The 27,550-nt window shown below is 42.1% G+C and overlaps 1 protein-coding gene across 2 annotated transcripts; it reads left to right on the forward strand.

Annotated features, from left to right (window-relative positions):
* Positions 1-16,683: 16,683 nt before the first annotated feature.
* Positions 16,684-24,207, forward strand: LOC110488631 (uncharacterized). Of its 2 annotated transcripts, none has more exons than XM_090198212.1 (21): positions 16,684-16,997; positions 17,368-17,429; positions 17,537-17,664; positions 17,789-17,946; positions 18,077-18,253; positions 18,366-18,572; positions 18,672-18,836; positions 18,958-19,128; positions 19,224-19,433; positions 19,551-19,709; positions 19,832-19,996; positions 20,105-20,296; positions 20,502-20,633; positions 20,732-20,923; positions 21,040-21,390; positions 21,489-21,561; positions 21,653-21,726; positions 21,870-22,086; positions 22,431-23,108; positions 23,224-23,339; positions 23,531-24,207. In XM_090198212.1, the coding sequence occupies exons 1-21, from the start codon at positions 16,884-16,886 to the stop codon at positions 23,555-23,557; spliced, it is 3,768 nt and encodes a 1,255-aa protein (XP_090054338.1). In that variant the 5' UTR covers positions 16,684-16,883; the 3' UTR covers positions 23,558-24,207. The 2 variants fall into 2 exon arrangements, with proteins under 2 accessions (XP_090054338.1, XP_021416594.3); XM_021560919.3 differs by having other exon boundaries at positions 16,723-16,997; positions 21,043-21,390.
* Positions 24,208-27,550: the final 3,343 nt, after the last annotated feature.

Here is a 27,550-nt window from a genome sequence, read left to right on the forward strand (position 1 = left end):
GTACAGATCCTTGCGACATGGGGCGATGCATTATCATGCTGAAACATGATATGAGGTGATGGCAGTGGATGAATGGCACGACAATGGGCCTCGGGATCTCGTCACGGTATCTCTGCATTCAAATTGCCATCGATAAAATGCAATTGTGTTCGTTGTCCATAGCTTATGATTGGTCTGCTGTTGTGAGGCCGGTTGGACGTTCTACCAAATTTTCGAAAACGATGTCGGAGGTGGCTTATGGTAGAGAAATTAACATCAAATTCTCGGCCATTAGAATGTCACATACGCCGAAAAACAGGTGCAGACTTCACCGTAAAATGCTTACTTTACGCGCCCTTTTCCAACAATGCTAAGTTAAACAAGTCAAAAAAGTCAAACAAATAAACAAGGAAATAGTAACATATTAAAATAACAATAACGAGACTATATACAAGGATTACTGTTACTGAGTCAATGTGCAGGGGTACGAGGTAGTTGAGATAATTGAGGTAATATACTGCATGTAGGTGTACTGTATGTAGGGGTAGAAGTGACTAGGCAATCAGGATATAATAAACAGAGTAGCAGTAGCTAATGTGAAAAGTGTGAGTGTGTACGTGTGTGTGTGGCGTCAATATGCAGGTGTGTGTGTATGTGTGTTTTTTGTGTGTGAGCCTATGTAGTGTGTGTGTGTGTGTGTGTGTGTGTGTGTGTGTGTGTGTGTGTGTGTCTGTGTGTGTGTGTGTGTGTGTGTGTATGTGTGTGTTGGGAGTGTCAGTGTAGTATATGTGTGTGTGGGTAGAGTCCAGTGAGTGTGCAAAGTGCCAGTGTAAAAGAGTCCATGCAAATAAAAAAGGGGTCAACGCAAATAGGCAGGGTGGCCATGTTGTTCAGGAGCCTTTCAGGCTGGCCATGTTGTTCAGGAGCTGTTCAGGAGCCTTTCGGTCCTAGACTTGGCGCTCCGGTACAGCTTGCGGTGCGGTAGCAGAAAGAACAGTCTATGACTTTGGTGGCTGGAGTCTGACAATTTTTAGGGCCTTCCTCTGACACCGCCTGGTACGGTGCCTTGCGAAAGTATTCGGCCCCCTTGAACTTTGCGACCTTTTGCCACATTTCAGGCTTCAAACATAAAGATATAAAACTGTATTTTTTTGTGAAGAATAAACAACAAGTGGGACACAATCATGAAGTGGAACGACATTTATTGGATATTTCAAACTTTTTTAACAAATCAAAAACTGAAAAATTGGGCGTGCAAAATTATTCAGCCCCTTTACTTTCAGTGCAGAAAACTCTCTCCAGAAGTTCAGTGAGGATCTCTGAATGATCCAGTGTTGACCTAAATGACTAATGATGATAAATACAATCCACCTGTGTGTAATCAAGTCTCCGTATAAATGCACCTGCACTGTGATAGTCTCAGAGGTCCGTTAAAAGCGCAGAGAGCATCAAGAAGAACAAGGAACACACCAGGCAGGTCCGAGATACTGTTGTGAAGAAGTTTAAAGCCGGATTTGGATACAAAAAGATTTCCCAAGCTTTAAACATCCCAAGGAGCACTGTGCAAGCGATAATATTGAAATGGAAGGAGTATCAGACCACTGCAAATCTACCAAGACCTGGCCGTCCCTCTAAACTTTCAGCTCATACAAGGAGAAGACTGATCAGAGATGCAGCCAAGAGGCCCGTGATCACTCTGGATGAACTGCAGAGATCTACAGCTGAGGTGGGAGACTCTGTCCATAGGACAACAATCAGTCGTATATTGCACAAATCTGGCCTTTATGGAAGAGTGGCAAGAAGAAAGCCATTTATTAAAGATATCCATAAAAAGTGTTGTTTAAAGTTTGCCACAAGCCACCTGGGAGACACACCAAACATGTGGAAGAAGGTGCTCTGGTCAGATGAAACCAAAATGGAACTTTTTGGCAACAATGCAAAACGTTATGTTTGGCGTAAAAGCAACACAGCTCATCACCCTGAACACACCATCCCCACTGTCAAACATGGTGGTGGCAGCATCATGGTTTGGGCCTGCTTTTCTTCAGCAGGGACAGGGAAGATGGTTAAAATTGATGGGAAGATGGATGGAGCCAAATACAGGACCATTCTGGAAGAAAACCTGATGGAGTCTGCAAAAGACCTGAGACTGTGTAACGGTTTTCTTCTATCTCCTCCTCTGATGAAGAAGTAGAACAAGGATCAGACCAAAATGCAGCATGTAGATTGCGATCCATGTTTTAATAAACAAACGTAAAACACGAATCAATACAAAAACTACAAAATAAAGAACGTGATGACCGTAACGAAAACATAAACAGCCCTATCTGGTGAAAACACATAGACAGGAACAATCACCCACAAACACACAGTGAAACCCAGGCTACCTAAATATGGTTCCCAATCAGAGACAATGACGAACACCTGCCTCTGATTGAGAACCATATCAGGCCGAACATAGAACTGGACAAACTAGACATGTAACATAGAATGCCCACTCAGATCACACCCTGACCAACCACAACATAGAAATATACAAAGTAAACTATGGTCAGGGTGTGACAGACTGGGACGGAGATTTGTCTTCCAACAAGACAATAATCCAAAACATAAAGCAAAATCAACAATGGAATGGTTCAAAAATAAACATATCCAGGTGTTAGAATGGCCAAGTCAAAGTCCAGACCTGAATCCAATCGAGAATCTGTGGAAAGAGCTGAAAACTGCTGTTCACAAATGCTCTCCATCCAACCTCACTGAGCTCGAGCTGTTTTGAAAGGAGGAATGGGAAAAAATGTCAGTCTCTCGATGTGCAAAACTGATAGAGACATACCCCAAGCGACTTACAGCTGTAATCACAGCAAAAGGTGGCGCTACAAAGTATTAACTTAAGGGGGCTGAATAATTTTGCACGCCCAATGTTTCAGTTTTTGATTTGTTAAAAAAGTTTGAAATATCCAATAAATGTCGTTCCACTTCATGATTGTGTCCCACTTGTTGTTGATTCTTCACAAAAAAATACAGTTTTATATCTTTATGTTTGAAGCCTGAAATGTGGCAAAAGGTCACAAAGTTCAAGGGGGCCGAATACTTTCGCAAGGCACTGTATATAGGTCCTGGATAGCAGGGAGCTCTGCCCCATGATGTACTGGGCCGTACACACTACTCTGTGTATCGCCTTACAGTCGGATGCCAAGCAGTTGCCATACCAAACGGTGATGCAGCCAGTCAAGATGCTCTCAATGGTGCAGCTGTATAACGTTTTGAGGAACTGAGGGCCCACGCCAAATATTTTCAGCCTATTGAAGGGGAAGAGGAATTTTTATTTATTTTTATATAACCAGGCAAATTAGTTAAGAACAAATTCTTATTTGCAATGACGGCTTACCCCGGCCAAACCCTAACCCGGACGACGCTGGGCCAATTATGCGTCGCCCTATGGGACTCCCAATCACGGCCGGTTGTGATACAGCCTGGAATCAAATCAGGGTTTGTAGTGACACCTCAAGCACTGAGATGCAGTGCCTCAGAACACTGCTCCACTTGGGAGCCCACTCATTGTCCTGTTGGAAAGTGAACCTACACCCCATTCTGAGGTCCTGAGCTCTCTGGAGCAGGTTTTCATCAAGAATACTTCCCTCGATCCAGTCTCCCAGTCCCTGCCGCTGAAAAACATCCCCACACCATGATACTGCCACCACCATGCTTCACTGTAGGGATGGTGCCAAGTGTCATCCAGACGTGACTCTTGGCATTCAGGCCAAGGAGTTCAATCTTGGTTTCATCAGACCAGAGAATCTTCTTTCTCAAGGTCTAAGAATCCTTTAGGTGCTTTTTGGTCAACTCCAAGCAGGCTGTCATGTGCCTTTTACTGAGGAGTAGTTTCCATTTCACCACTCTACCTTAAGATCCTGATTGGTGGAGTGCTGCAGAGATGGTTGTCCTTGCTGCAGAGAAGGTACTCCCATCTCCACAGAGGAACTCTGGAGCTCTGTCAGAGTGTCCATTGGGTTCTTGGTCACCTCCCTGACCAAGGCCATTTTCCCTCAATTGCTCAGTTTCGACGGGTAGCCAGCTCTAGGAAGAGTCTTTGTGGTCCAATCAATTGAATTTACCAAAGGTGGACTTCAATCAAGTTGTATAAACATCTCAAGGATGATCAAGGAAACAGGATGCACCGGAGGTCAATTTTGAATCTTATAGCAAAGGGTCTGAACACTTATAAGGTATTTGTTAAGAACTCTTTTTATTTTTTAAAATATTTTTTTATATATATATTGACTTTCAATGTTATTTGATTTTGTTATTAGATTTCAAATGTTGAATCTTATAGCAAAGGATCTGAACACTTATAAGGTATTTCTGTTTTGAATTTTTTTTATACATTTGCAAACATTCTAAAAACCTGTTTTCGCTTTGTCATTATGGTATATTGTGCATAGATTGATGAGGATTTACATTTTTAAATACATTTTAAAAGGCTGTAACGTTACAAAATGCAGAAGAAGTCAAGGGGTCTGAATGCTTTCCGAATGCACTGTAATTCTGTAGTGATTCATGTGTATGAATTCATGTAAAAAATTAAGTCTAATATTTTCTCTGAATTAAAGACACAGTCTAAGAATCCCAAACACTAGGAAAACATGATATGGGCCCGGGGGGTTCTTGGGGAGCTGTGATTAGGCTGGGGCCCCTAAACCCACGACACAATCACAGACAGTGTTCCTCACTCAGCTCCGCTCACAGACCCTCTTTCATTATCCCTGCTATTTTACGAGGGCTGCAGAGGGCTGCAGAGCAAGACTCACAGATCCAGAGTACATACAGCCGACCTGATAACATCTCCTACCAGGCTTCTGAAAGAGCCACTTACAAATCACAGACACCCATCCTGCAGGAAAACTTGGAAACTGGAGTTCTGCTCTGTGGTCACTTCACCAGTTCGATAGGTTTGAAGGGGATTTTACAGAGTTCCATTCACTGAGAGAGCAACTGTTGTGCAGCTCACAGACTAACGGGTATAGTAGCCACCGACAGAGGGTTAGATGGGTAAAAATATTAGTTTAATTGTAAGCTCTTTCATATATTGTGATATGTGGTCCAATCACTTGTTCCAATCAGACTAAGGCCCACAAATGCACAGCAGAACCTCAAATGATAACAGGTCAAAGAGGTCAACATATTTAAGAAAATCAAAACCTATTTTTGAGTTTGGCAGTGTAGATGTTGATAGTGGTTTAAAGAGAGAAATGCAGGCACGTTGGCCAATGGTTAGCCCAGGGGACGTGTAAGACCGCCTTAAAGGGAATGAAATTGAAGCAGGGGAAGTTTACTTAGCAGAAAATACATTTTACTCTGCAGTCAGAGCTGGCCTGGTCTGAGGGTGAGTTTAAGGCAGGTCAAAGCAGAAGAGAGTGAGAGAGAAAAAAGAAGAGAGGTGTACCTGAGGTGTACGTTTCCTTGTTTATTTATGTATAACTTTCCTAGAGGGACTGGGAGAGGCTTGGAATGCTGGTAAAGAGGGTCATCTTAGCGAACCGCAGCAGAACCAAAGACCTGCTACCCAATCAGAATTTATACAGGCATCAGCGGAACGAGAGAGGACATTGACACATAGTACATTTCATCCTTTAAATGTCATTGTACATTTTGCTGTAACTGAAAGTGAAAGAGTGGGCTCAGATACATAGAATAATACAGAAAGAAAGAGAGAGAGAGACAGATAAATGGAGAAAGTGTTTGTCTCTGTGGGATCACTGTGGAGGGTTTGAAGATGTGGGGGTCACACTGTGATACAGCAACACTGCCATCTATTTCCTGTGTTTGAGGGGTGCAAAATCCACTTGTTACTGAAATCTTGCTGGATTGATGACTTACATTTTGTTCTGGTGACCCTTTACCACTCTTGTGCTGTGTTTTAATGGTCAAGGTTCTTACACGTCCCCTGGGCTAACCATTGGCTGACGTGCCCACATTTCTCTCTTCAAACCACTATCAGCATCTACATTGCAAAACTAAAAAAAAAATGTTTCTTACAAAAGCTTGAACTCTTTCAACTGTTATCACTTCAGGTTCTGCTGTGCATTTGTGGGCCATAGTCTTATTGGAACAAGTGATTGGACCACATATCACGATACACTGTATGATAGAGCTTACAATAGTCAAACAAACCTTTTCACACATCTAACTCTCCGTCAGAACAGCCTCAATTCGTCGGTGAATGGACGCTACAAGGTGTTGAAAGCGTTCCACGGGGTTGCTGGCCCATGTTGACTCCAATGCCTCCCATGGTTGTGTCAAGTTGGCTGGATGTCCTTTGGGTGGTGGACCATTCTTGACACACATGGGAAACTGTGGAGTGTGACACAAACTGGTGTGCCTGGCACCTACTACCATACACCGTTCAAAGCCCCTTAAATCTTTTGTCTTGCCCATTCATGGCACACATATACAATCCATGTATCAATCCATGTCTCAGTTGTCCCAAGGCTTAAAAATCCTTATTTAACCAGTCTCCTCCCCTTCATCTACACTGATTGAAGTGGATTTAACAAGTGACATCAATAAGGGATGATAGCTTTCACCTTGACACTCCTGGTGAGTCTATGTCATGGAAAGAGCAGGTGTCCTTAATGTTTTCTTTACTCAGTGTATATGCAAATGAGGCACATACAATTTTCTTTATTTTATCACAAAGTATTTTTTTTAAAGACCTGATATAGTAAGAAAACGTATGTATGAGAGCATCATAAGAAAAACATGTGAAATTGTACAATAAATTGAATTGCCTGAATTCCCACCAAAATACCTGAACTCCATTCATTATTAGTTTGTGCCAGTACAATGTTTTATGTGCTATTATTCAGTCAATATCTGATGGATTGAAGTATCCTCATCCATTGTGCAACTGTTGCATTTATTAGAATTGCTTTCAAATCTTTTAACAATTTTGATGACCGTTCCTACTGTAATATGCCAGGAAAATGATCCGCTCCACATGCTAAAACAATATCACACCAGCAACACACGCACGCACGCACGCACGCACTTGCACACTGAGGGAGCTGTGGAATGCTCTGAGAGTAAACAACAACATCACCAGAATCAACATTAGTCCTCAAACCCCCTAACCCCAGCCACAACCCCACCCAAAGACAACTGAGGCCCAAAGAGCCAGGGTGAGGATGAGGAGGAGATGTCAGGGATGACATCATGATGAAGGCTGATGAAGGCCTTTAAAAATGATGAAGGCCTTTAAAAAACATCTAACTGCCAACAATAATTCCACTGATAATTCTACCATATTAGTCAAAACGAAGAGTTACTATGTTTGAGGACAGTATGACAGATACCTTACAATGCCCCCGAAAACAACTTTCCTCGACCCCAGACGCTTGAGTAATTAGAGTATCTGGTTTCTGAGAGGTATTTTTGTGTATTTGTTTGCTATATTTTCATCCTGTCAAACTGTGTTCTTACACAATATCGAAATATGAGAGACAAATATAGAGGTTCATAAATAATACTCGCAAACAACAGGCAAGTAGGCTACCACATATAGCACGATTCATGTCAGTAGCTAGGTTTCCATCCAATTGGCGACTTTCATGTGATTTTTCAAAAATAGGCATAATGAAAATATGCACATTTTCCCAGCAGTGGTGTGTTTCCACCAAACTTGTAACGTCTGCTTCCAACTCACAACCTCAAACAAGTAGATCCCCTAAACGCAGCTCACTTTCCAGCCCAATTTCCAACTCACAACCTCAAACAAGTAGATCCCCTGAACGATCCCAATCACCTGAATTCTGATCACCTGTTCACACACCTGTCTGTCATTATCACACACTATTTAGTTCAGTTCTTTGCACCCCATCACTATGAGGTATTGTTTTCTTTTTTTTAGATACAGTTTTTGCCTGCCTCACTAATAACGTCTTTTGTCTATTCCCTGCCTGTACCTTAGCTTATCGAATTTCCTGTTGTCTACCTATTGCCTGATCTCCTGTACTATGTTACTAGCCTATTCCCTGCCTGTACTGTTGTCCTTTTCGACCCCCTGTGTATGACCTTCTGCCTGCCCCTGGACCCAGCTACCTGCCGCCTCCTGTTGTCCTTTCCAATAAACACCTGCTGTGCCCTGCGCTTGGAACCAACTCTCTGTCTCCCCTCGTGTTCATTACAAAACTGACTTGTTGCGGATAAAAAGCAGTGCATATTGACGTAGTGCACTTAAAAGGTACTTTTTCCGCTTAAGTTATCTAAAGTTAAATGTGCTCCCATCACATTTTCAACTCTACCGATGGTTTTGTCACTATGTTGCATTAAATAGAAAATGTATCTACTCTGGTCTTGGAACTAGCGCTCAAGCCAATAGCTTGCAGATACAGTGCGGGTATGTTAGCCTACATTATGAGATGATTATTTTCATTGTCAAACGACAGCCACTCATCGATCATAATGTCATCAAAATAAGACCCTCAATATTTATTGGAAAGGAGCATCAAGCTCATCACTGTGCACGTTCACCACCCTGTGACGTTCATCATAATTTATTTAATCTGTAGCCTAATAAATTAATAAACTGCATGCTCTCCGGATCCCTCTCCGGATTTTTTTATGCGTCAGGTAATTCATCAACATGAAATCGTTGGATGGAAACCTTGTTAGTGGTGGTCATGTGAGAGGTATCTTTCCAGGATAAAAATGACATCAGATTGCAGGTGATTCAGTGGAAGATTAGCTATAATGGATAAAGCATATCACATTCTCAGACACTGAATGGATGGAACAACCCAATGACCCTATTGTACTGGCCGATCCGGGGGTCAAGACGACGACCCAGATATCACATCCTCACGTATCTTACAATCAAAATCTGTTTAACCTGCTTAATTGCTTACACATAACTTTAAAAGTATACAAGTGTTTTTCCATGACACTGTGACCCTATGACACTCGTGACAATTCAGCCATCTAATTTGCTCTTTTAGCCAAGTTTTTTAGCCCCCATGCTATTGTCCTGTGCTCTTTAGCCACCATGCTCTTAGCCACAGTTAGCCACTTCTAGAGATATTATACCATCCTTTTTAGCCACAAGGGCTATTAGCTTTTGCATTTTTACATGACTACCTGTGCCCGAAAGCTTTGTATTAAAACTTCTACGTCAACTGGATTGTGGAAGTCAAAGTCTCCTCTTTAAAGGGCCTCCCGGGTGGCGCAGTGGCTAAGGGCGCTTTACTGCAGCGCCACCAGAGACTCTGGGTTCGCACCCAGGCTCTGTCGTAACCGGCCGCGACTGGGAGGTCCGTGGGGCAATGCACAATTGTCCTAGCGTCTTCCGGGTTAGGGAGGGTTTGGCCGGTAGGGATATCATAGCACACCAGCAACTCCTGTTGCAGGCCGGGCGCAGTGTGCGCTAACCAAGGCTGGCTTCCGGGTTGGATGCGCGCTGTGTTAAGAAGCAGTGTGGCTTGGTTGTGTTGTGTATCGGAGGACTCCTCCTTCGTCTCTCCCGAGCCTGTACTCTCTGTCTCCCCTCGTGTTCATTACAAGATAGTAGCTACTAAAACAATTGGATACCACGAAAAAGGGGTACAATTTGTTTTAAAAGTCTCCTCTTTAACCTTTACAAAGTCAACTACCGTCTACAGTGCATTCGGTAAGTATTCTGACTATTTCCACAAGTTTCAAACATGTTCTCAAATGCCATTGAAATGGCAGCAGCTTTCTTTAGTTCGAAATCCTCGACGACCCACTGTGTTGTCAGACTCAGCATGCTGATATCGCTGGTCCAAATGTCAGTTGTGAAGCTAATAGCAGTGACGCTATTGCTGTGTAACTCCGGTAGGGCAACATCTGATAAAAAGCGCACTTGGTAGTGTGTACTGGTGCACAACTAGTCGGCGAAAGCCAAGGTGATCTATGACAGAGAACGGTTGATTGGCAAGGGCAATGAATTCCATTATCTTGGTGTTAATGGATTTCGCCTTTGAGTTGTCTCGCTGAAATGTTCTTACTCTTTCAAATGACTGCTCGACTTGTTGACTGCTCGAGCCACACAGCAGACATTGTGGGCTAGGTTAGGAATGCTGTGTTACACTTGTAACACACTTGTACATTTTATGTGGCGTCATTACATCATGTACCTACGTTATATAGATATGCACGTCAGCTTTGACATCGGTTTTGCACATCGGTGTTAAACTAGACATCGGACTGATGTTGGCATTTTTAAGCTAATATTTAAAAAAAAAAATTTTAAATCACCTTTATTTAACCAGGTAGGCTAGTTGAGAACAAGTTCTCATTTGTAACTGCAACCTGGCCAAGATAAAGCATAGCAGTGTGAACAGACAACACAGAGTTACACATGGAGTAAACAATAAACAAGTCAATAACATAGTTGGGGAAAAAATAATCTATATACATTGTGTGCAAAAGGCATGAAGAGGTAGGCAATAAATAGGCCATAGGAGTGAATAATTACAATTTATCAGATTAACACTGGAGTGATAAATGATCAGATGAACATGTTGCGGGTAGAGATACTGGTGTGCAAAAGAGCAGAAAAGTAAATAAAATAAAAACAGTGTGGGGATGAGGTAGGTAAATTGGGTGGGCTATATACCGATGGACTATGTACAGCTGCAGCGATCGGTTAGCTGCTCAGATAGCAGATGTTTAAAGTTGGTGAGGGAGATAAAAGTCAATATCATCCGATTCCGATATGTTCACAGATATATTGTGCATCCCTAATCCTGACTAGTCTCCCAGTCCTTGTTTCTCATGGTCTGAGAGTCTTTAGGTGCCTTTTGGAAAACTCCAAGCGGGTTGTCATGTGCCTTTTACTGAGGTGTGACTTCCGTCCAGCCACTCTACCATAAAGGCCAGATTGATGGAGTGCTGCAGAGATGGCTGGCTTCTGGGTTGCTTAGTTTGGCAGGGCAGCCAGCTCTAGGAAGAGTCTTTGTGGTTCCAAACGTCTTCCATTTAACAATAGGGCAGCGTCCGGGTTTGTCTGGGGTAGGCAGTCATTGTAAATAAGAATTTGTTCTTAACTGACTTGCCTAGTTAAATAAAGGTAAAAAATAAATTAAAATATGATGGAGGCCACTGTGTTCTTGTGGACCTTCAATGCTGCAGTCATTCTTTTGGCACCCTTCCCCACATCTGTGCCTCTTAGCAATCCTGTCTCTGAGCTCTACAGACAATTCCTTAGGCCTCATGGCTTGGTTTTTGCTTTGACATGCACTGTCAACTGTGGGACCATATAAACAGGTGTGTGCCTTTCCCAATCAAATGAATTTACCACAGGTGGACTCCAATCAAATTGTAGAAAACTTCTAGGAAACAGGATGGAAACAGGATGCACATGAGCTAAATTTCGAGCCACATAGCAAAGGGTCTGAATATTTATGTAAATAAGGTATTTCTGTTATTTTATTTTATATAAATTATCAAAAATGTCTAAACCTGTTTTCACTTTGTTATTATGTGTAGATTGATAAATAACTTTTTTTTAATTTAATACAATTTAGAATAAGGCTGTAAGGTAACAAAATGTGGAAAAAGTCGAGAGGTCTGAATACTTTAATGCACCGTACATTAATGGTGTCAGAAGTGGAATCTAAACCCACACCAAACACCGTACAGTATTCATCATGCACTTATTCCATCTCATCCACTTCATGTTTGTCTTGGTCTCTACAATTAGCAGACCAGTGTGAACCGCTTCGTTCATAAATCCGAGATTTTTAAAGATGGCCCCGTGAGACTAATTAGACCAACACTTCAAAGCAGCGCCAAACAGCCAAGAGAAGGATTTACTACAGAAGTCTTTTAAAAAACACTGTTTTATTGGTTTCAATGGGATATTGAGGATTAGTGTGTTATCAATAAAGACTAAATGAGTTATACCGCTTGACGTTAAAAATGGTTATTGATGTCATAAACATTAAGAACTTCAACGTTTCACTTTCTATTTGTTTGTTTCTTGGCACGACAACTTGTGTATTTCTGGAGTTAAATGAACAAGATCCTTTACATCTTTAAAAAAATATATGAAAAGTTTCCCGTTGCTACTTCCAAATGAACAAAGGATATAAACGCAGAACCATGACCCTATTTGATTTAAAGGAGAACTCATAAATGGAAAATTCAAAAGTCTGAAACACTTTCTTGACACAAATCGACCCACCACAGTTAGTAACACACAGCTTGCTTTTGCCTACTCTGACAAAGGTCTGGAAGAAATACTGCATTGACATTAATCTCTATCCCATTTTATCTGGTAACATTACATTTTTTGACTCTGAGAGCAAATAAGCCGTAGTAAAAGACGACATGACCTTGTGTGGGTTGGTTTCTTAATGAGGACAGGAGTTTGAGATATGACGGACTCATCAAAGATCCTTTAGTTTACTGTTACCCGTCTCACACATATCCCTCCATCACTTTACTACCATTAGCAGTTTTCATTTCTTTACTTTCTAAGAAAACGTGGGGACATGAAAGGAAGTAATTCAATGAAAAGGTAGTAGTGAGCTGTGGTGCTCTGTGTTGGTAGCCACCAGATGTAGCGTTTGGCAGAGGGAGAGACGCTGTTATTAAATACAGCTGCGCCCTCACTACGAACACTACCCCCTTTCTAATCAACGCAGCACTGCCAGTAAACCTGCACATTTCTCTCTCTCTCTCTCTCTCTCTCTCTCTCTCTCTCTCTCTCTCTCTCTCTATCTCTCTCTCTCTCTCTCTCTCTCTCTCTCTCTCTCTCTCTCTCTCTCTCTCTCTCTCTCTCTCTCTCTCTCTCTCTCTCTCTCTCTCTCTCTCTCTCTCAACCATTTTTCTTTCCTTGTTTTTTTTGGAAGGTTCTGAGATGACTGGATAGAAGTTTGTTCTCTTCCTTTCTTCACTCCTACCTCCAGCCAAGTGTTTTTTTTTTGGATGATGTTTGTTATATGCATCTAAGTACTGTCACTTTGTCAGTCAGGCGACCTTGGATCCTGGCTGATACCTATTATGAAATGGTGTTAAGCAAGAAGAGAGATCTTGTTGTCAACATTACTTTATCAAATGTGAGGAGGGAATGGACATGATTCAAATAAGGGAAAGTTAATCTCACTCTCTCTCTCCCTTTCTCCCTTCTGTGTCTTTCAAGAGCTATATATACACAAGTATGTGGACACCCCTTCAAATTAGTGGATTCGGTTATTTCAGCCACACGCCTTGCTGACAGGTGTATAAAATTGAGCTCACAGCCATATAATCTCCATAGACAACAAGTCAGTTTGTCAAATTTCTGCCTGCTAGAGCTGCCTCGGTCAACTGTAAGTGCTGTTATTGTGAAGTGGAAACGTCTAGGAGCAACAACGGCTCAGCCGTGAAGTGGTAGGCCAAACAAGCTCACAGAACGGGAGTGCTGAAGTGCGTAGCGCGTAAAAACGGTCTGTCCTAAGTTGTAACACTCACTACCAAGTTCCAAACTGCCTCTGGAAGCAACGTCAGCATAAGAACTGTTCGTCAAGAGCTTCATGAAATGAGTTTCCGTGGCCGAGCAGCCGTACACAAGCCTAGGCTACAGGTTAATTACCTGTAGAAAGCAAGAGCGGTAGCCGGGACTTGAGTGGCTTAAATCTAGGAATGTGATGTAAATGTAATTCCGTTAAACAGACGTCCATTTAGAAGGGTAACCTGAATGAACAAGCTCAGTCCCTCAGTGTGTTTCATACAATCACAGCAAGTGGGAATGCTCCCCCAGGTCTCCAGGCTCGTTCTGTGTCTACTACTCAGGAACTATGTGTAGGGGTGTAGAAGCAGCATAAAGCACTCTATATCACACACTATATGCACACACACCTAAATAAAATATTCAATTTCCAGTTTTACCACAATTAGTTCTTCTATAAAACTTTGATGGCCTAACCAATGAACATAGCGGAAATGGAAGCTGAGTTCGCACTGCAGTTCTCCATGACCAACCATTTAATCGCTCCATAACACGCGCGTGCGTGCGTGCGTGCAGGATAGGGTTGGAACGGAGAGCTGGTTAATTCAAGTTGGTTAAGACCTACTGTCAGGTTTGGCGCTGTATTTGGAATACACACTGCTTTCCATTTCTGGTTTCGCCTCCATCCTCCATGAATGGGTCTCTTTCAGCTCCCTGCTCCCACTGACCCCCTGCTTAAGCAACGCTCTCCCCTAGATTGACCCAAACAAAATGCCCCACCACCACTGGCTTTCAGACTCACATCCAGGTGGTATGTTGGAACCCACCCCCTTTAGGTCCCACACCACAATGTTTCATCCCAACCCCACAACCCCCCCTAAACCCCACCCATGGCCCACACCTTTTCCAAACACACCTGCTCCAATCAGATCTGACCACATTGGCACATTTTGAAGAAGTTGTTTATATTTGTGTATTTGATTTGTCTCAGGATGGTTGGTGGAGCATCTGATCTGGCGCTACCCGGTGGCCTGGCTGGCCCAGGGATGTTCTTCCTGTTGTGACGCTTGGACCTGCTGACTCATAGCTTCTCAGACCACAGGAGAAACATGACTGAAGCACATGAAGTCTTTCCTTCCTCTTTTCTTAGTGGAGATAAAGTTTGTCTCGCAGCGATTTACACATACTCTCTCACACACACACACACTCCTCATCTCTCTCACACACACAAATTTGCTAAGTGTGTGAAACAGCTTACATGTCCTCTTGGGCCACCATGAAGAACCAGGAGAAACCACAACACTAATATTCTAACTCTTAAAATATAAAGAACCCATGACATCCAAGTCCACTACAACCTTACCATTTCAGGTCTCCAAGCTATCAGAGAATTATCGAGTCCTTCTCAACCTCTACCGCTAAAACGCTGCACAGGTGAGATCAGTCCAAATCCCATGGTTCTGAGGGGAGTGGAGTGCTCTAAAGTCAGCCAGTCTTCAGATGTGTGTTTTGATTTTCAAGACAAGATGTCTGATTGGGCAAAAAAAATAATTGAAATCATGGGAAATTATGACGGGAAAGGAAGAAACAGGAAGAGAAGGAAAGAGAGAGGGGCCTTTGTACGGGTGGGCCTGGGTAACCTTGAGGCTCTCACACTAGTTCATTCAGGATCATAATGACCAGGCAATTATGTGACAGCTGGCTGTGCTCAGCCCCAGGTCATAATATCTTACAGATGGTTGAAGGAAGCCAAAGTTTTACATCTAAAAATCTAATAATATTGAACTTAAGATTTCTAAATTCTAACAGTCAAGAGTAGGCTAACGGTATGCCAAAGTTATGTGAAAGGTTTAAAATTAATTAATTGTGCAACATTGCAATATTTTTCAATCCCTTTGGCAAATGTTTCAGATGTAAGTAGTACATTTTCAAAACTCTAAGTACAAAACTCTGAACTGATAGCACTTGTAATGTCCCCTCTCATAAGTTCAGAACCTTTGATTGTTCCTTTGATTCATTGGGGGTTCAGACATCTTTCACCCCTGAGTCATTCATGCTAAATCTAAGTTTTATATGATGTACCATGAGCACATTTTATTTAGTCACCAATACATCAGATAATGAATGATAGGCTCAGCATTTAGTCATTTTAACTACCATTTAATCCAACAGCAAAAATACAAGATACACATTTCAAAACTGTTATTTTTGTAGTGCTGACTAGAAAGAACAGTAGATGGTAATTATCACTTTCTATATAGTATTGGACTATAACTTGACATGCAGTTTTTAAAATAATTTGTATCCAATGGCAGGTTGTGAGCATGTTGAGAAATATGTCAGTCTTACAGTTTCATTATCCTTATAAGTACATACATAGGACAAATCATCAGAAATAGAGGTATTATAAAGCAGTTGGCTCCTGCAAAAACATAGCACAGCGTTGTATGCCATCTCTACACCATGCAACTTTGTATGAGATCACCTTTTCTACCTGACTTGTCAACTGACACAGCATCGCCTGTCTCTCTGTTTTGAATTCAGCAGCTTACAGCTTATCAAAGTCCAGTAATTCAGAAAATGAGTAGAATATATTGTTATATACAACCCAGGTGTTTCAGCAGTGTGTTGTACACGACACAATAATTCCAAATGGTAGCATGTACAGTGACTCTTTCCACGTTGTCCTATTGCAGCACACAGGCTGATAGGAAATGATAACGTATTTACAGCCACATCCATTAATGATTTGGTTTTATGTTCCAAACTAAATTGATGTCAAATTGATACATTTTTTAGGTAAAAAAATGTAATAAAATACAGTGTTTAGCAGTTATCAAACTATATATGTTAACTAGGCACTACATCATTTTGGTTCAGTAGTTATTCGTTTTGAGCAGTTTGATTAAGTGATAGTTAATTGTATTGTTACCAAATGACAAATCATATCAAAAGTTAAGTGAATAATGCATTTTGAAAAGCAGATATTTGTATCCAAATTGAAAGAGTGATTTGGTGCAGTGAACAATGTTTGGATTTGTTTGTTGTACTCAGTCAATTGAAAATGTGCTTCGAGTTTTGAAACACAAGCCATTTTGATCATCTGTTAAGATTTGTGTGCTTAAAATGTACCACATACTTGTGAAAAATGCACCAAAGTGATTAAAAAAAAAACACTAACAGTAGAGGGATCATTTTTATTGTAAAAGATCAGCCTTATCATACGTAGGCCGCTAGGTGGACTCGTCTAGGAATATAGTGAGTAGAGTAGTTGACACCGCACTACAATTCCCATTATGCACAACGACTTCGCCGGAAATACAGGCATGGGTCAAAGTTAAAACGCTTACCATGCACGATGTGAAGAACCAAAGCGTGCAAACTGATGTGGCCAAGTATATTCAATTCGTTATACTTTCTGTTATTTTAGTTGTTGTGTTTGTGTTAACGTCGGAATATGTCTCCAAAGAAGAAGCATGGGTCAAGTGATCAATTGACCCATTTGATCTATCGACATTTGAAGGAAAACGGCTTCCAGAAAGCTGCAGAAGAACTCAGAAAGCATGTGAAGGTCGCTACATCTATCTGTTTCAGACGTCATACATTGTAACATGTAACGTTATCACTCCATTAAGGGAAACTTCGCGACATTTTGTTGCAGATTTGTACTTCCATAACGGTGTCGTTGTTACAACTAAATAACATAGTTGTAACAGTTTAGGTATCGAACAGCCAGAGCGCGCTTGAACAAGAGTCTACCTATGGGCCCTGCACTACTGTGCCAGTGCCATGGAGGCCCAGACCTCTTGGTTGAGACTGTAGACTATACTTGGGGACTACACTAATAAATTGAACTTTGCTGTGTAGAATGTCTTGTGTTTGATATGTAGCTAGCTAGATTTCCCTTTGTCTGATTTTGTTTCTCTTAATATTTTGTCTAGGGCGGAGAACCAGAAGCCTTGTCAACTTCACTACTGGACATCTACAATAAATGGTTTGGACAGTGAGTAGCTAGCCTATAGGTTTTCTCAAAATGCAGGTCATTATTTTTGTCTGATTAACTGACCTCATTGCTTTGGGTTGATTTTGACATTCAACTGTGTTCTTCAGTGCTTCCAGGAGTACAAAGACTGGAACAGAACCGGATTCTTCTGAGTTAAAAAATAACCGTCAAGCAGACCCTGAAAGCAGCACAGAGAGCTCGAGTTCAGCAGAGGAAGAAACAACACCTGTTAAAGGTACAGGCTTTTTTCAGTAAAAGTGTAGGAGACCAATGTAAACAACAACCAAGAAATTAGTTGTTTGGTTGTGGTTTAAATCTGAATATCATGCATGTCTTGTTCCTTGCTCTTGTTTTTCCAGCCTCCCAGACCCCAAAGCCTCAGACCTCAGCTAAGGCCAGCCCAACTAAGGCCAAGACTGCAGTGCAGACGACTCTTGGAGGGAAGTGGACAGTAGTGGAGGAGATCTCTGGGACAGACAGCTCAGAGGACTCTGAGAGTGAGGAGACAACGCCACAAGTAAGCAAGCACAGATGGAAACATACTGGTGAACACCAATAGAGAGACATGATTACAAATCCAATATAAACTCTTCTTCTCCCTGTTGTTACTGATGGATTCTTCTCTTCCTCTCCTCTGCTGTTTACAGAACAGCCCTGCTACGCCCAAAGCCAATCATGTTCCAGCTGCAAAGATCAAGGCCGTGTCAGAGGTCACACCATCGACCCCAACCAAGGCCAAGTTAACAACCACTTCCACGCCTAAATCTGGGGCCTCCAGCAATACCACTGATACGTCATCAGACAGGAAAGAGGCAACAACAGTGGTGAGTTAATCTATTCCTTTGTAGAATATTCTAAACCTTTCTTTACATTCACAGATCAAACCCTTTGTGCAAAGATTGCGTCACATCTCTAATTGTCTCAACATTGATTCAGAAAACACCCTTGACGCCAGCACCAGTGACGCCAACCAGTAAAGCAACATCAACAGCCAAGACGAAAGCTACTCCAACTAAAGCAGTGGTTGTTGCTACTCCAAGCAAGGCCAAGGCAACAACAACTGCCACACCTACATCTACAGCATCCGACTCATCCAGTTGCAGCAGTGAATCATCAGATAGCGATGAGGAGAGTCCCGCGGTGGTGAGTTTACCTCTGGAGTGTGGATACATGATATATTACATTCAGAAATGAAACCCTGAATTACATTTTATATTTGCCTCTTTTTTTACACCAATTTAGAAAACACCCACAACACCAAAAGCAACACCTGCAAAACCGGTAACACCAATTAGTAAAATAACATCAACGGCCAAGCCAACAACCAAGTCGAAGACTACAGCGCCAGAGGCTTCCAGTGACAGCTGTGATTCATCATCAGAAATTGAAGAGGAAGGTCCAACAGTGGTGAGTTTGTATTTTATTTTAAAGACTTGAAATAACCCAAATCTTTTATGTATACGTGTCGGTTCATATTCTCGCATGCTAAACACCGGTTTGAACATTTTCTTTATATTACACAATTTAGAAAACACAGACAGCGCCAGTGAAGACACAGACAGCAACACCAACAGCCAAGATGAAAGCCACCCCAGTTAAACCAGTGGTTGCTGCTACCCCAAATAAGACCTCGGCTAGTAAGGAGTCCAGTGATAGCATTGATTCGTCATCAGGCAGCAACGGGGAGAGTCCAGCAACAGTGAGTTGTATTAGTCTTTTTCTGTAGAGTATGGAATAATCTGTATGTTCTCTTCAGATATTTCATCATAAATATCTGTCTTAACACTGATTCAGACAACAGCTGCCACTCTGAAAGCTACACCAGTGGTGCAACAGAAAGCAACATCAACAGCCAAGACGAAAGCTACTCCAACTAAAGCAGTGGTTGTTGCTACTCCAAGCAAGGCCAAGGCAACAATAACTGCCACACCTACATCTACAGCATCCGACTCATCCAGTTGCAGCAGTGAATCGTCAGATAGCGATGAGGAAGGTCCAACAGTGGTGAGGTTTTTTTTTTAAGACTTGAAATAACCCAAATCATTTCTGTATAAGTGTCGGTTCATATTCTCGCATGATAAACACAGGTTTGAACATTTTTCTTTATATTACACAATTTAGAAAACACAGACAGCAACATCAACAGCCAAGACGAAAGCCCCTCCGGGTACCCCAGTTAAACCAGTGGTCGCTGCCACTCCAAGCAAGACCCCAGCTAGTAAGGAGTCCAGTGACAGCATTGATTTGTCATCAGACAGCGAAGAGGACAGTCCAGCAACGGTGAGTTTTTTTTCTTTCTTTACTAAAACATTTATTTTAGTCCTGTAGAATGATCTTATATTTTCTTACCCTCCCAAATGAAACAACGGGTTGAATATTATCTTCATATCAAACGGATTCAGGAAGCAGCCACAACACCGGCGAAACCCGCTAAAAACGCTACCCCGGCTAGAGCAGCGACTGTTGCCCCTCCATGCAAGGCCACGGCAACAGCCAAGACTATAACAGCAGAGTCATCTAGTGACAGCGGTGATTTGTCAGACAGTGAAGAACAGGTTCCATCGGTGGTAAGTTTTGAAGAGTTCATATATCCCTGGGTCGTGTGAAATAATCTTTATCATTGGTTTTCTTTACACATTTCTTCACCGTTGTATCTTGTCTTCACAATGATTCAGACAACAGCTGCAACACCGACAGCTACAACGGGGAAGCAAACAAAACCAACATCAACAGCCAGGAGGAAAGCCCCTCCGGCTACCCCACTTAAACCAGTGGCTGCTGCCACTCTAAGCAAAACCCCAGCTAGTAAGGAGTCCAGTGACAGCATTGATTCGTCATCAGACAGCGAAGAAGAGGGTCCGGCACCGGTGCGTTTTAAAGAGTTAATCAGATTCTGGCTGTATAATAATCTATCCTTTAGATATTTATGAATGATATCTTTTTCATCATCGTCACACTGTTGTGGACCACAATGTCAACACCAAAAGCCATACCAGTGATTCCAGCAATGGGAGGACTCTGTTGAAATGAAACACTGGGTTAAATATTTTTCTTTATATTCCATTGATTCAGAAAACAGCCCCTCCTGCTAACCCAGCTAAAGCAGCGTCTGTTGCCACTCCAAGCAAGCCTAAGGCAACAGCCACTGTCACCGCCAAGACTACAAAACCAGGGTCATCTAGTGACAGCAGTGTTTCAGCAACAGTGAGTTGGTCTATTAGTCTATTCCTGTAGAGTATGGAATAATCTGTAGGTTTTCTTCAGATATTTCATCTAAAATATCTGTCTTAACACTGATTCAGACAACGGCTGCAACACCGAAAGATACACCAGTGAAGCAATCAAAACCAACATCAACAGCAAGGACGAAAGCCCCTCCGAGTACTCCAGTTAAACCAATGGTCGCTGCCACTCCAAGCAAGACCCCAGCTAGTAAGGAGTCCAGTGACAGCAGTGATTCATCATCAGACAGCGAAGAGGACAGTCCAGCAACGGTGAGTTTTAAAAGTGAATATGTTGCTGGTATACATAATAGTCTGTCCCTAATATTTTCCTCAGTACTGTCTATGAACGTTAGGGTCTCATTTTATTCATCTTCACACTGCTGTAGACAACAACAACCTCAAAACCACAAACTACACCAGTGACGCCAGCGAAACAAGCGAAACTGAAAGCAACATCAAAAGCCAAGGCGAAAGCTACTCCTGCTACTCCAGCTAAGCCCGTGGTTGCTGCTACCCCAAGCAAGGCCCAGGCAACACCCACTGTCACACCTACAAGTACAGCACCAGAGTCATCCAATGACAGCACTGACTCACCATCAGACATCCCAGATGAAGCCCCAGCAAAGCATGCTGAGGTTCAACTTAAGACCCCTGCTTCAGCTAAGAAGGCCCAGAGTGGGGGAAAGGGAAATAAATCTGCTTCTAAGGACCTGCTCCTACTGCTGAACAGTCTTACTGTAAGATCAATATACCTCTTCCTGTTCAAACCAGGAGCTATGCTATGAGATGTACGTGATGATTAACCTCATTCTAACTTTTGATATTCCTTCACCAGTCACCCACATCGAGTGTCCGTAGTGGAGACTCCTCCGTTGAGGAAACTCCAGCTGTTACAGCAACACCTGCTGGTATGTACTGGTGTCATGGTGCAGGATGTGTGTTCTGCATTGATGGTCTTCATTACTGTATGTTTTATGTCTCTTTTTTTATTGTATGTAGTTGCTCCAGCCACAAATAAAGGAAAGAAGGTGGCTGCAAAAGACAAGAAAGCAACCTCATCGAAGAAAGCACAAGTACAGATACTAACTCTCTGTGTATTAAATTGCACTGACTTATTTTCTCATCCTTATATGGTCATTGGGAACCATATTCTCTAAGTGCTTGTTAGCTAGATCATTCTGCATAACGGAATTCTTCTTACCAACCCTTGTTTCAGGCCTCGGCTCCATCAGCCAAGAGGAAAAGAGGTGAAGACAAACCAGGGGACACACCCGTTAAAGGCAAAAAGAAGAAGCCCTCCCCTGAGACTGTCATGGCTGCCCTGCCTCTGACCGTTCTTGGTCCTCCTCCTACAGGGGGAGACGACTCTGGCTCGGACTCTGACTCCGATCTGGACGTGGAGAAGTGGAAGAGACTGGCACTGGAACTATCAGGCAAGAGAGGGGAAAATTGTGGGAAAGGAGGAGGGCGAGTGAGGGTCAGGTGAAAGGGGGAAGGGAGACCGAGGAAGAGAGCAGGAGGAAGATGAGTGGACAGAGAGGTGTTATGAGTCAGAGAGCGGGGGAGGATTCAAAAGCATCAAAAAGCATCATAACAGCCAGAAGACACACAGCATCACCCTTTAATAACTTAATTATGGAGTAACTTTGTGAGTCAATATAAACAGAACTGTATGACATCTTTTATATAAAGTACAGGTGTTGACAGTTGATAGTTCAGAGTAGGTCTCCAAGGTAGCCATGTTGTTTATTTACTGTCTACCCACCTCTGTCCACAGACACAAACATCGCCAAAATGGACGCCATCACTGCGCTGAACGCTCCACCTGCCTCAGCAGCAAAGAAAACAAGAGCGCCGACGAAGCCCAGGGCTAGAGCTGCATCGAAGACACCTAAACCCAAGGCTGGCGCTGCAGTGGAAAGGTCTAGTGCTGCTGAAAAAGTCAAGACTACAGCTGAAAAGGAAGATGGGAATGGGAAGACCAAGACATCTGCAAAAGCCAGTAAAGCCAAGTCCAGTCAGGCTAAGAAGGCAGCACCTCCCACCCCATCAGTCAAAGACAAACAGCCACCCACCATGCCTGCTACCCCAACACCTAATGAAAAACCGTCAGCCAGGAAGAGGAAGAGGAAAAATAGGAACAATGAGACTAAAGCAGATGACAATTCACCACAACCTCAAAAGAAGAAAAGGGAAACCGGCGAAGAGAAGACGGATGAAAAGAAAAATGAGACTGTAGAAGAGAAGGAACCAGGGAAGGAAAAGAAGAGGACGACTAAGGAGAATGGTGCAAAAAAGGAGAAGGGAACGAAGAAGAAACAGGAGGAGATAAGAAAGGAGAATGAGACTAAGATGGAACTGGAAAAGGATAAGAAAACAAATGAGAACTGTGTTGACAAGGAACCACTACCTCCATCCACCACAGTAACACCTGATTCTCCAACAGAGAAGAAAAGTGAGTGACTCTTCCTCTAAAAACCTTGTTTCAGAAAATGAAAAAAATATATTGTATATTAGTCTATACTGAAAATGATTGTGTAATAACGTTTACATAAATAAAAACTCAACAGAGATTAAAAAGCTGAAACTCTCAAAGACTGCAGTGTCTGAGATGCCAGCCACACCTGCCCAAGACTCCATCCCTGTACAGCACCCTCCAGCACCCACAGAGACCCCACCTAAAAAGGTAAGGAAGTTTACCTCATCTTCATCATCAAGGCGCAGAAGTTACAGCTAGACATTGACACACGTGCTTTTTCTTGACCTTGCATTCCAGCGTGCTTATACTACTCACTGCATGCCTCAGCTCTCATACCTATTATACCTGGCCAAAAAATAACAGAGCTGTAAATGTTTTGGGTTTTATTCTCTCCTCAGAAAAAGAAATCATCTAAGAGTAAGTAAGGCCTTTAGAGATGAAGACCATCTAAAAGGGGCCTCTCAAGTGTGGACCTGGACCCATTCTACCTAAATGGCAGTGCAGCAACAACGGGTAAAGACTGTCTGTCCACCGAATGGTCTCCCTGGACCAGATCAACTGGGGATTAGTTCTATTTTTTATTACATTGTATACTGTAACAAATGAACTCTTTTCCCGTTTTGCTAAAGTTGAAAGTGTTTTTTTAGCCTATTTGTTTATCTATTTTTTAAAACTGTAACTGCATGTCCTGTACAGGTTCTAACTGTTTTCCTATTTGAAGATGGCATACTATGTGATGTGCCGCAGCTGTTTTTATGTTACTGTACATTTTAATTATGGTGTTTTCTTGCATGTCCTTGTGACAGCGAAAAAAAACAATGATTTATGGAAATGTTTACGTTTACGACAGCTTCTGCTGCTTTGCCTCACATAGTGGATAAGGCCGATCCTAAGTGGAGGGACTGATCAGAGGAACCTCAATACAGTAATGAAGCCCAGAGCCATTGTTTAATCCTTACACCCTAGTAATGAATGCATAATATGGAAATGAGAGATACTACTAGGATTTTTTTTTTTAAGTTTCATGGTCAGTGTTTACTGTATCTTTTTCACAAAATCAAGTCATTTTTCCACAGTTTGTGTTTGTGTCCATTTTGTTAGTGGGTTTGAGGTGCCAAAAACTTGTCTTCAAGCACTTTCTCTTTCTGGTGTTGGGGTCTTGGGAGTCTTCTTCAGCGCATTTATAGCTATGGTAATTAATGGCACTGCCAAGGTGGAGAGAAGCCTAGGAAAATATAAATCATTGTGATTGCGGCGGAGCGGTTCCTGGAGCTGAAAGATTTCTCAGCGAAGGAGTTACCTGCAATATTGGCACAAGCTCTCAGGGCCTACCCAGCTAACAATGACCTGTCGGTCCGCCAGTGTTTTATTTGGGTGGCACGCCATCAGCGGCTTGCCGCGATCGAGCCTCTGGCGGCAGACCATCTACAAGATGGTCAGCAATCGCTCATCCATCCACTAGCGTTTCTTGAGCGGGCAAACCGCTATGCTAGGTGGAGGTCTGCCCTTCAGTGGAGGAACTTTGGCATGTTGATATGCGGACCCGTGCGTGCGACCTGATGTAACACCTTTTCATAAATTGAATAAGTACTGCTACTGTTGCTGAAAAAACATATATATATATAAACCACACAGATTTGACAGTTGAACTGTACCATTCAGCATTTTCTGGAAAATGCCCATTGAAGTTCCACATTTTGTCATCGCATAATGCAATTTCAATGTAATGGCAAGTTCCACTACTTTTGTGTTTTCTTATAAGTGCATACTCACTTTTAACCCATTCACTAATCTTGGGCATTGTGAAGGTGAGTTTGTGAATATAGAACAAAAATGACAGGAAATAGTATTCTACAACAATACACACATTAAGATTAGGTATAAGTTAACAATACAACCTTTAGCACAAAACTGAAACGTAATGTATTTACATAGATGTTAGACTTACAAACAATGCAGGCTCTAGACTTAAAGAGGCCCCAAGGCAATATTTTCTGTGACGTCTTCCTTAACATTTCCTAATGGAAACTGTTCTAAACAAGTTTTTAAAAAAAGATACATTTCTTTCAATAGTTGGTGGAATATCTTGATCAGAGATGAGTCAGTAAAATGTTCTAACTGAAGATTCATGCCAACCAGGGAATGCATTTAAACTGAATATGGGCACAGACCACCCTACATGTCTATGGGGATATCATTGTGTGTCTATTTCTTAAGGTATTGAAGATGGACAGGAAGGTTTCATGTCTAATGTTGTGGGGCGCATGAGCTAGTGGAGTTTGAGGTTGAGTGTTTTCAACATCGTTCAGGATCCAGAATAGCAGAGAGAAGTCCTGTCGAAGAAATACCACAATTAACGATCTGTAGACTTTCATCACAATTGTTTTACGTATGAATTTCACCCTCCTCCCCAACATTATATTCTAAGAAATGTTAAGATGACAGGTAATGGTATACACAATATGTAGTATTGATTTAACACTTTGCACACCAACTCAGTTTGTGATTTGTACTTAGAACACCTATCGATGAAATATCATGTTTTTTTTCCTGAGCTGTCCTCTCCTGCCCTCCCTATCTCTAAAATGTTTAATTCTAGTTGTCATACCTGAGCCTGAGGAACAAGATAAAGAATCCACAAATTCAAGCTAACACCCCATTAAAAATTGTCCAAAAGGTTGTACCAATCATGACATTCAAATGGGGATAAGTGGTAGCACACAGCAGGTAAAGGATGCCTTTTAATGGTAATTCGTAACCTTTCGAGAATGATGGTGTTGTTTTTAGTTGGGATGATTACCTTTACTGCTTGATTCCACGAATATAGAAGTGCAAACACCGTACGACTTAATGTGAAATTCATGTAAAGCCTTAGTCGTTCCGATACATATTTCAGATTGTCTTCCATTGCAGACCTGCACCCAAATTCTCAGAAGGTCATGAATCACCATTGAAAGGCGCCTCTTACTGGCTGTGTGGTCCGTGTGGTACACATAAACATTGTCCTGTAGAATCCTCTGGACGGAACAGCTTATCTGGATCACCTTGCTTACGCATCTGTCTCTATTAAAGCCCAGTCGGCATCTCTGGTCTCAGTATAAAGCCAAGGTGAGTTGATGTTACCTAAAAATTGAGAGTTGAGTTATTAAAAGTACGTTTAAGTTTTTTAAGTTTTTTTATATATTATATCATGACAAACAGTATGGCTAAGGTTAATGATAACAGGGATACTAGGAACTGTCATGTGTCAATAATTCAATACCTTCAGGGTGAACATTAGGGACTTGGAAGTTAGCTAGTCTAACGTTAGTGTCCGTCAACTAACGTAACGTCCCACCTTACAACATCTGTTCATACAAGGTTGTCTGAGTCAGTGTCTTTCCAAATCAATTTTGATGGCCTTCCTCTACAAAGGCCATCAAATTGAAAGAAGAAACCAACCCGTCTTGATTTTTTGCATGACTTGAGGAAATGCAGCAGCTGGAAACTGAAGGTGTTTTTTTGGAGACAAAAAAATCTCTGCCATTATTTGTGACGCACCAGCAAGGGACTTTGTCAGAAATGCAAAAGGTCACAATGGCTACTATGGCTGTGACAAATGCCGTCAAATGGGAGTCTACTACCTGAATCGTATGACCTTCCCAGAAACAACAGCCGAGGTCCAACCACAACACTTTGATGATTTGACTGATGACAGAGAGACAACACCTTTAGGATCATTGTCAAATGGTTTGGTGACACCGTTTCCTCTTGACAAAATGCTCCTGGTATGTTTGAGAGTTACACTGCCATGACAACTATGGCAGAAAGGGCCACTGAAAACATGTTTAGGTCCAGCTGTTGTCAGAAATGTATCTTCACAGCTGACCTCACACTCCCATCAGAAATCAAGAGAACCACTGAATGAGTCTGACCGTTGGAAGGCAACGGAGTTCCGTACATTCCTCTTGTACACTGGGCCTGTCTGTTTAAAAGGGAATATTCCAAGGGTGATGTATGAAAACTTCATGTTGCTTGCAGATGCCATGACCATCTTCCTATGTGTATCCTTGTGTGCAGACCAAGCAGACTACGCAGGAAACCTCCTGGTTTTGTTTGTGGACCACTGCAGCTGCCTGTATGGGAAAGAAAACATAATATACATTGCCTAACCCATTTCAGCCATGAAGCACAAGCATTTGGTGTTGACAATATCTCTTGCTTCCCCTTCGAGAATTTTCTTGGCCAGTTAAAAAGAATAAGAAAGCGAAACAAGCCTTTAGAGCAGGTTATACGGAGGCCGTCAGAAAGAGAGGCAATGAGAGCAACGCAGTCAGATGCAGAGAAAACACTTCAAAAGCACCATGACAATGGCCCAGTCCCAAATGGTCTAACAGTATAAAAAAAAAATGCAGCTCACTCACTTCTCCATGCAGATG

The sequence above is a fragment of the Oncorhynchus mykiss genome, chromosome 14, assembly GCF_057628025.1.
Source record: "Oncorhynchus mykiss isolate SJ-2025 chromosome 14, ASM5762802v1, whole genome shotgun sequence".
NCBI lineage: Eukaryota > Metazoa > Chordata > Actinopteri > Salmoniformes > Salmonidae > Oncorhynchus > Oncorhynchus mykiss.

Coding starts and splice junctions, on each gene's coding strand:
- LOC110488631 (XM_090198212.1), top strand. CDS start 16,884: ATGTCTCCAAAGAAGAAGCATGGGTCAAGTGATCAATTGACCCATTTG. Junction 20,297..20,501: donor AAGAAGAGGGTCCGGCACCG/GTGCGTTTTAAA, acceptor CCATTGATTCAG/AAAACAGCCCCTCCTGCTAA. Junction 22,087..22,430: donor ACTGGCACTGGAACTATCAG/GCAAGAGAGGGG, acceptor CTCTGTCCACAG/ACACAAACATCGCCAAAATG.